Here is a 10,047-nt window from a genome sequence, read left to right on the forward strand (position 1 = left end):
CCAGCGCCTCCCTCTCCTCCTTCCCCGCCGCCGCTCGGCCTCCTCCTTCCACCCCTCCGGTCGGCTCCTCTCCCGCTCGTGCCGCCTCCTCCTCCCCACCAGTGCCGCCCTCTCCTCCTCCCCCCTGCGCGCGAGAAGGGGAAACACCACCCACCCCCGGAGCGCGAGGAGGACGACGCCGACGTCGAGATCGCGGGCATCGAGCCCGAGATCCTGCGCCTCTCCTCCAGCTTCCTCCACCTCCGCGTCTTCCGGGGCCACGACACGCAGCCGACCGGGACAGGGCCGCGGGCGAGGGGGGGAGGTCTCGCCCCCCTCGATCTGGACGGCACCGTCAGCCCGCCCCCGCGACGCGCCTTGCCGGCCGACGCCTCCGGAGCCCAGCAGCGCCTCCCTCCCTGGAGGAGCCGCTCCCGCCCAGCAGCGCATCCCTCCCTGGAGCAGCCGCTCCCGCCTAGCAACGCTGTCGCCCGAAACTGCGTCAGCGACCCGCCCAGAGGCAGGTAGCGACCACTCCTCCCTCCTTCCTCCTTCCCTCTCTCTTTCCTCACCCTCTCCCTCCTTTCTCTTCCATCTCTGTTTCTTCAAGTTTTTTTCCTGATTACTTGCCTGAATCTGTATGTGCAAATACTCCAAATACCATGCAGATACAATTTGCCTTTCACTAAATTAAAAAACAGGTTGCCTGCATATATTTGTGTTGCATACTCCTGTTAGTGTTCATGTCTATCATTGGTTACACTAGGTTCTGGGATGGTACAGTACAGTGTTTTCAGGTAGTGGGGATTGCTAGGAGCATGTCCTTCTCTTGGGACATTGATAACCATCTCTGTAGTTTCTGAGTAATATGGTAGCCATCTCAGTACTTTGGATGGAGTAGTTTGTAAAAATTGGGTTTAATCTCCTGTGACAATTAATACAGTTTCATAATGTTAGCTAATTTTTTCTTCATTCCTTAAGGCATTATTAGTTTCTTCTTGTTACTCCTTGTATTGATGAGAGAGAATGGATTTAGTAGCTTGAATGGATTTAGTAGTAAGAACAAAATAAGATACATGAATTCTAAAACTACCCTTCTTGTGGGTTGACTGATAAATCCATGTAATATTTTGAGAAATGTTGTTTGAGTGCCTTTTAATTAAGATAATAGACTATGTTGGTACATATATATTTGGATGCTTGTGATTGGGCTGGAAAGGACAGAAACTTTCATCCCCTCCCCTCCTTCCTCCTCCTGGTATTTCTCTTCCTCTCTCTAATCTCTTGTTTTGTAGCAGCAAAGGACGAGTTGGGTGAGGGGATGGTCATGGTGGCGGCCAGATCCGCCATGGCTGCAGCAACTGCCACCTCTCAACTGATTTTGGGTGTGCAAGAGGTAGTCAGATTTTTGGCCATGGCCTCAACTAATTGTTCTTCTAGCTTTACTACTGGTTATTGATCAGAAACCAAATTGCAAGTTTATTGACTAGAAACTAATTTAGTTTAAATATGATCTCCAATTGTAGGTTCAAGGAATTGTCCTCAACGTCACTCAATTGGGAAAGATAATGCAGAGGGGTTGGAAGTAAATTGCAATGTCTCTGATAGCACCAACTGCCATTTACGGATCCAAGGTAAGATATTTAGTTTTCTAAAATGATATGCATCATTGTTAAATGTTGAAATTAGGCAGTCCAGCAAGAAACTTGATGGCAACATGCCTCCTAGGAATAATAAGGACATTCTTTATATAGAGGGAAAGCAAAGACATAATTGCTTCTTCTGGTTTGTTGTTACTTATTATATGTTGAGGCGCGACTAAATCATTTATGAAATGCCATAATAAACCTTTTATTTCTTACTATAGAAAGATGAATAAGGTTCACCGTTAAGAACAAAATAGTCTGTCTTAAGGATTGACAATTAGGATGCGCAAGCATACTCAGCCATGTCACCTTGCTGAATGAAAATATTATTTTAGACTCCTGGTAATATATGCTTTGTTGCATTTGTTGCAAATTTTCCCACTTATGCCTTGCATTTATGGATTTCCCCCCTATGGTGTAGGTTGTAGTTGCTGTTGTATGATGCTTTTGTGGCTTAGGGATCGATGCTACTCCCTTTAAGATTGTTGCTTCATGATTTTCTTACCAGGGGTTGTCATCTAAAGTTGATTTTATAGGAATCAGAACCTGTTCTTTTTTCTTCACCAGGAACTGGTTCCTGATTTGGCTGATGATCCTTTTCTTCCTATGGTATGCAGGCTCGTCGGTGGGGCGGTGCAAGGCGCAACTCCGATGCGGTTCCTCGCCGGTTGGACGGCGTTCAGGCGCAACCCCGGTGCCCACTGAGTACTGCCTCGGCTACAACCTCCCTTGGTGAGCTCCATCTTCCTCCTGCTCATCTGCTTCGGCTACTGCATTGGACATGGCCGTGGCTATATTGATGTGGTGCTCGTCTGGTTGGTGCTCTATGCCCTGCTCATGCATCAGTTCCTACTTGAGCTTTTTAGTTGTAGATGCATGCTATTCTAGGGTTTGCAGGCAGAGTTCATGTTTGGTTTCTATCACAGGAGTTCCTGCGATGATCTGGTTTACATGTGGATGCCCTGGTCGTATAGCTATGCTCGTGGATTTGCTAAATTGATCAGTAGTGTTCGTTCTAGGGCGATGATGATTAACCTTGACTGAAATAAGTGTGCCTTTGAGCAATCGAGGCACCTGTGGGTATCAAGTTGGATCCCCTCTCTTGTCTCGAGTCCTTTTTGATCATGTGATACTTGTTGTTCTGTCCTTGGATGGTCATTCTTGTTGAGTGATAACCAGGGCAACTCCACTGTATAAACAGATTGATCTGTGATAAGAGATGACAGGGGTAGGTTATATGATCGAGGAAAGCCGAATCTGAGCCCACTATGCAATGAACCCTGAACTATTTTTATTTGTATTTAAAGGTGTTGCTTATTTATGCTCCAGTGGCTTTCGTGCTGGGGCGATGATGATTAGCCGTGTTTGAAATAAGTGTGCCTTCGAGCAATCGAGGCACCTGTGGGTACCAACTTGAATCCTCCCTCTTGTCTCTAGAATCCTTTTTGATCCTGTGATACTTGTTGCTCTGTCCTTGGATGGTCATTCTTGTTGAGTGATAACCAGGGCAGCTCCACTGTATAAACAGATTGATCTGGTGATAAGAGACGGGCGTAGGTTATATGATCGAGGAAAGTCAGATCTGAGCCCACTATGCAATGAACCCTGGATCCTTTTTATTTGTATTTAAAGGTGTTGCTTATTTATGCTCAAGTGTTTATAGTCGTCTTATGTAAAGATTTCTTCTCTCTCATACCTTTATTGCATATGAGTTGTTCTTGATCTTTTAGGTCCTTGATTTAATCTGGTTAAGAGTAAGCTGCACTTTGTTATACTAGAAAGACATGCTCCCAGCAAGTTATAGGGGCCTCTCTTGCTGCCTTAAGTTTGTATGGTAAAGTATGCATCATATGTGCCTCTGTTTTGTTTCCCCCGGCCCTTGTATTCCTATGTCTTGCTTCACATATCATGGCACTTGATATATGAATGGTTGTTGGCGATCGGACGCCACCACCGCCGCCAATGCCATCGTGGCTCTTGCTGCCGTCAAACATTAAGTAAGTCATGACCTTCTCTTTTTTTGCTATGCGCATGGTTGCAACTACCCTACTGATTACAAAAGAAACATGAGCATGGCAGAGGTTGATTACAAAAGTTTTCTTCGTTCTTTCATGTTGGAGTCAGTGGCAGTACCTTGCCAGTTAAATTACCTTACTTTCCTATTAGAAAGCAGTGTATGCTCTCTAGCTACTTAATGTTTTCATTCTTGGATGTAGTTTATTTCATATTTGTAGCTTCAAAATGATATGTCAAACATGCTCTAATTTTTTAATGCCATTAGAGATTTCGGCTCATATTACTCCCTTTATGTTTATGGTTGGATAGTGGTGCTTTTCTGATTAGGTATTCTCAATCATGTATCATATCTACTGTCAAATATGTTGGAGTCAGTAGTTGCGACCGTGGTTCGGCCTGCAGTTCCTGTTGGCTATGCTGATGACCCTACCGCTGTGAATTTGTGATTGACGCCGATGTCCTTCTGTAGTGACAAATGTTGCACGCCAGATTGGTCTCGACGGCGTGCAATATTTAGTTTTAGCTTTATTGTGTGAGTTTTTGTGTTTTTATGGTTTTCCATTGGTCCTAAATTGTACATCGAAATCAGTGTAGCTGTATTAAGAGAGATGAGCTACTATGTAGGCATTATTTGTTTTTCTTATGTACCTGGTTACTTATCGTTCTTAATATTGAGAAGGGACAGAAATAAGCTGACTATTTGATCTGACTGGGTAGTGTTTGCCGGTTAACACATCTATGTTATTAGACCTGTTCTTTTTTCTTCCCACAGTTTGTCATTTAGAATGATTTTTTAGAGGAACCAGGAACTGGTTCATAATTCACTTTTTCCTCTTTGTTGATGATCCTTTTCTTCCTATGGTTATGCAGGCTCGAGTCTCAGTTTGATCTTACAGTTCTACGGCTCAAAGGTTGATGACTGCCATGAGGCACTACCCAGTTAAATCTTCATAAGTTGTTGAGCCTGAACTTTTCTTAATTATTTTCATCTTCTTAGCCTTGCCACATCATCTCTTAAAAATAGTTTGAATCCATCAACTGTGTGCTCTGCCTATGCAGTTCATTGAACCGTAAGATTAAAACCTTCATAAGTTGTAGCCCTGTCTCCAACTACCTCTTGAATATTAACATTTTTGTTGGAAAAAAGAAGAAAGATTGAATCATTTTGTTCACTCACTGGGAGGGTCACTATTGTTATCTGCAATGGCATCTACGATATATACTGAAAGTAGTTTTATTTATCTTTAGAACTTGATATATTTTCTAAAACCACTTATTATGCTTCTATTTGTATCTATGACTTCTGAAGCAAGTCAACACCCACACAGGCAAACAAACCAAACTGTCGGTAGAGTCACTGCATTTAAGGAAATTTACTTTGCTTCCAGTAGTGGGTTTAGGCTTGATAGAAGCTTGGTTGTTTATACTTTCAGAAAACTGGATCTATCATGATTAAGATATGGTCAACATGTATATATTTGGTTCTACTCTGCCCTCTAGTCTTGCTTACCAATGTGATTGCTTAATGATTACTACGACATATCTTGCTAGGTCCAAGCTAACAACAATCCTCTTGGTCTTCAAGATTTTGTCGAGGCGGCAGGGATCAAAGAATATCAGATACATGTCTTTGTTTTCAAAATTAAAAGGGGAAACCATCTCTCACTGTGACCGCTGCTATGACCTCTCCAATCTACGCCAATCTACAGCAGCATGGTACGCCAATCTACAACAGCATGGTATACAACTCTTCGTCGAGATTTTGTTATGGTGCTTTGGATCGCTCTAGATACCAACTAATCATATATTATTTATTGTTGGTTTCTTATTCCATAAAAGTGCCTTGCGATGCGCTTAAGCTAACCACAATCCCATTGTTTTTCATGTCATAATACAACAAACTACCATTTTTTAATCTTATTACTATGCTCTTCTGTCTGTTGCTGTTGTCACTACCTCCTCTGGCCGAGATGGTCGTCGTCCCCTCTTTTGTGTTTTAGGAATATGCTCTTTTACTTTGCGAGTAGAAACCTTGATTAAGATTTGTGTGATCAAGTTTATGTGTTGCCTGCTTTGTAGTCTCTAAGTGCGGGCGGGTGGGTATCGGCAAGGCGGGCTGCCGACACGGTGTTGGAGTTGGTCAGTAGAGGTGCACCTATGCCATGTATGGGTCAATACTCTAGGAGGTTTCGTTGAGGCCCGGTTTATCCAGGTAATTGTTATACTACTGACATAGATACACTTTAGTTATCAAGGATTTTAATGTGCATTAATTAGAAGAATTAGATTTTACGAGATGATGTGGATTTTGCATTTGGTATTCTTCATTTATGCTTCCTATATTCACTGCCCCGTTTATATGTTCTGTTCATTGGCATGCCATTTAAGTTGCAGCCAGCTACATGTACCATGGCCCCAATTTACCTTGGTGTTAGTTGGTTTCTAATTGGTAATGCCTCGGATGTTCAATTTTAGAAGGGATACACTAATCCTATTCCACCACTGTAATTTAATGGCTCATATCATGTTATGTATTTCTGTTATATCGTGTACTTCAAAATTTGTATCGAAAGTCTTTTCGAGTATGAGGACTGTTATTTATTTACCACAAGTATTTAGCATGCAATTGGAAGTCTCATTATTAACATAAATACACTGTTCCTATTCTACCACACTGATTTAGTTCATGTGTTGTCATGGTCCAGGCAAGCCTATTTGCAATTCCTAAAGATATAGAATTCCCATACTAATGTTGCTACTCTATTTGCTCAAGAGGTCTCAAAATGAAAGCTAGGCATGCTCCTCATGATAAACCGTGTTTTATAACTAGATCAACAAAGTTTTCTGTATTTCATGATTGAGATGATGAAGTCATGTTTGCCAATGGCACCCAAAAATACACTAATTATTTTTCATCCTGTGCTCATTTCCAGATCTACTCTGGAACATTTTCCTATGGATAAGAGGGCCACAATAACAAGTGCATTCCAAGATTTTGTGAAGGCCACAGGGATCAAAGAATAACAGATCTGGGTCTTCACCTTCCAAGATTAGAAGGGGGAAACCATCGCTCACTGTCCATATGTTTTAAAAGCATATTTCAAATGCATTGCCTATACAAAAATAATTTTGTGCTCATCTATCTCACAAACTATTCACATCAAGTTCATATGGAATGGCACTCACAGAGGCAATTGAACCAAGCTATCTATTGTATGCCTAACTATGGCTTCGTAGTTTTATCGCCTCCATTGCCATTGTTGGCTTTTGCTCTCTTATATTTCTGCTCGTATTACTGAACTTAATGTTAGCTAATTAGTTTTTCTATTCATATGACCGTAGTGAATTGGATGCTGCCTTGCTTTTGGCACTTTGATAGTCTCATGCCCATGTTTAACTCTTCTGGCACATAGTAAATGTTTCTTCTTACTCTTGAACCGGCCAGATAATCGGCTGTTCTGTTAGATGTGCTAAATTTTGCCTTCATACTGATACATCATGCCGTTTGATCTTCCACCGGTTGACCATACCGTTGGGACTGGCAGACGCTTCCCGGACGCTCTCAGAGCTCAGCGATCGTGGACCGTTGGATGTGTTTGCTTGATGTGTTTCCGACCCTTGAATCTCTCTCCCGGACGATCTGGACCGCCGGATGGAGCCTGCGATACTATTGCAATGAACAGTTTAGCTCACCACCGAAAATATCTTGTGCCACCGCCGTTATTCTCGTGCCCCGCCGAGGGTATTTTCGTAATTTCGCTACGAGGTATATAAAACCAACTCCCATCCGTTTCTCCCCAATCGGCTTCTCCTCTTCCTGTTTAGCCGCCGCCGCCTCCCCTTCCAGGCTTCCACCATCGCCGCCGCCCCCTCCCCTTCCACCATGGCCGCCGCCCCCTCCCCTTCCACCGTGGCCGCCGCCCCCTATCGCCCGACGGCGAGCCCGCCCTCCCGTCCCCCTCTCCTCTGGTCGCCCTCACGCACTACATCGCCTCCTGGTCGTCCTCTCTCTGTGTGTGTGTATTCCCCCCTGCCGTCACCACCACGGCCAACTCCGGCGAGGTCCGCCGCCATACAACACATCCACGAGCTCATCTCGTCACACTGCTCCTTCTCCACCGCGTTGACCCGACGTGCCTCCCCCCTACGCGCGGCCCCGGCTAACCCTAGCGCCACGGTCGCCGGTCCACGGCGTCGCCATCAACGCCCGCGCTGCGCCTGCACCTCCGGTTGGTCCTCCCCGACCCCGTCCGAACTTTCGCGCACTCCATCGCCTCCTGGTCACTGTCCAGGCGTCGCCATCGACTGGAGGAGCGCGGGACCGTCGTCCTCGCATTCGTGCACCTCCAGGAAGAAGACTGCTCGAGGTGAGGCGCCTCAGATCCGTCGTGCGAAGGTGGAGGTGAGTGCCCTCTCCACTTCCCCCATTTCCTCCCTCTCTCTCTGTTTTGATCCCTTCTTTTCAACAGCTCGACATATAAGTCAGTGTATGTGTGTGTGCAGCAGCTCCAGAGGGACGAACGTCAAGGTAGCCACTGCTCCGTAGGTATGAATCGATTCCCTAGCCTCTTATGAGCCCTACTTTTCATGGAGCAAGGTTGTCTGCTAAGTTTATGTGATTTGATGCCTCTGGATCTTCCATGTATGAAAGAGATACTATTTAGTTGTCTGCATTTTTCTTACTAGATTCAGTTTGGTGTGCCTATCAATGGGTTGATTCAAGATAATTTGTGATTCTGCTATCTAATTGATTGGTATATATATGCTTTTTTTACTCGGTTCAGTTTGGTGTGCCTATCAATGGGTTGATTCAAGATAATTTGCGATTCTGCTATCTAATTAATTGGTATATATATGCTTTTTTTTTAATATGAATCACTTTATGCAGAAGATCTGAGTTCAAAAAGATTGCATGACACCACATCCTGGGTTTGGTGGGCGAGCTCACTGTCGTCCGCCTCGAGGTCGTGCTTCCCTGTCCCTCCTCTTTGTCTCTGTGTGTGTGCGCGTGTGTGTGACTGATTCCGTTAACCGTGTTGTAGCTGGTCCAGAGTCCGAGTACGGCCCTTGATTTGTGCCGTCCGTTTTCTCTGCCGAAGTCGTGGTTGCGTGGACGCGGCTATGGTCGAAGGGTCTCACCAGCGTGGCACCGGCGCCTCCCTTCCCTCTCCCCTGGAGCTGGAAGGTACTGTCTCGGGCTTCCCAAATCTGTTGGATCAAAAATTGCGGGTGATGGAATCAAATTCTGTTGGATCAGAAATTGCAGTTGATGGAATTAAAACTTGGATGTGATCAAATTAGGTATTGCTTGAGCTGAAAGTTGAATGTTTGTCGACTTGATTTGTAGTTCAACACGTCAAAATTGTGGTGGATCGGGCGGTATAGTTTACTTATTTGAAAATGTTGTTGAATTTTCAGAGAGGACCATGGCGTACTGATTACTGAAAGGAATTTGTGAGTTCCTGCAAGATGCATCTCTAGCATTTCTTGTGCAGGTCAGTTCCTACTCATATTTCCCCCTTGCATAGTAATCGACTTATTTTAGGAACTTTAATATCATCATTGAAATATAACCAACTTTGCAGTGTGTCGAAACATAACCAACTTCTTTCTCAGGATTCTTTGCTAGCAATTAAAATATCCTGAGCAATCTGGAAAAGAGATAGCTTAAATAAATGGATATGTAATTAACTCCATACATTATTTGGAGGAAGAGTTCAATACATGCATGTTTTCTCAAATTAGGTTGCCCCTGTTGTGTATATAAATGTGATGCTTCCTTCCATGACTAAACAGGCTGATGAGACGTTGTGGTTCCTTTTCTTTTTAAATTTCAGAGGCTTACAAACTTGTGATTCCTCATGACTCGGAAGGAGGAGCGCGGGCCATAGCTACGGAAGAGGAGGTTGAGACAGCCGGCGCCCGCCCGGCTCATTCATCTTAATTTAATATATGCCAGTGGAGAAATATATACTTTAAACCCGGTAGGGTCAAGGATGTGTGAGATTCGAGGTTTAGAGGATAGCTCAAAGATCGGTTACATCAAACTAACAACGTTTAACCAAAATGATGCAGGTTTGAGCTGGCTCTGGCTCTAAAGTGTACTTTATTTCTGAAGCATTTATCATTTTGGAGATGTCAAGTTCTACTGGCCATTCCACTTAATTATCCTATCCCAGGATCCGTGAAGGAGGCCATTAACAAATTAAGGGAGAACAATGTAAAGGCCTTTGTGTTGGATCTGCGGAATAACAGGTTTTTACCTGCAGACTTTGGAGTGCATTTTCACCTAATTATGTTGAAATTTTGACATGGTTGTGTTTGATGTAGCGGTGTCCTTTTTCCTGTCGGCCGCAGAGATGGTAGAGGTCTCCTCCGCTCACTCTCTCGCCACCGCAGGAGGAGT

At 44.2% G+C, this 10,047-nt stretch overlaps 1 protein-coding gene across 6 annotated transcripts; it reads left to right on the forward strand.

The window, feature by feature from the left end:
• Positions 1-7,472: 7,472 nt before the first annotated feature.
• LOC119309468 (proline-rich receptor-like protein kinase PERK8) lies at positions 7,473-10,047 on the forward strand. Of its 6 annotated transcripts, XR_005150520.1 has the most exons (9): positions 7,473-8,043; positions 8,145-8,187; positions 8,530-8,605; positions 8,684-8,826; positions 8,899-8,942; positions 9,060-9,136; positions 9,479-9,625; positions 9,717-9,896; positions 9,972-10,047. XR_005150520.1 is itself a non-coding variant. In XM_037585463.1 (8 exons), the coding sequence occupies exons 1-5, from the start codon at positions 7,525-7,527 to the stop codon at positions 9,077-9,079; spliced, it is 801 nt and encodes a 266-aa protein (XP_037441360.1). In that variant the 5' UTR covers positions 7,475-7,524; the 3' UTR covers positions 9,080-9,136; positions 9,479-9,625; positions 9,717-9,896; positions 9,972-10,047. The 6 variants fall into 6 exon arrangements, 1 of the variants encoding a protein (XP_037441360.1); XR_005150523.1 differs by having other exon boundaries at positions 8,111-8,187; positions 8,684-8,942; XR_005150518.1 differs by having other exon boundaries at positions 8,684-8,942.

Source organism: Triticum dicoccoides, chromosome 5B (assembly GCF_002162155.2).
Source record: "Triticum dicoccoides isolate Atlit2015 ecotype Zavitan chromosome 5B, WEW_v2.0, whole genome shotgun sequence".
Lineage (NCBI taxonomy): Eukaryota > Viridiplantae > Streptophyta > Magnoliopsida > Poales > Poaceae > Triticum > Triticum dicoccoides.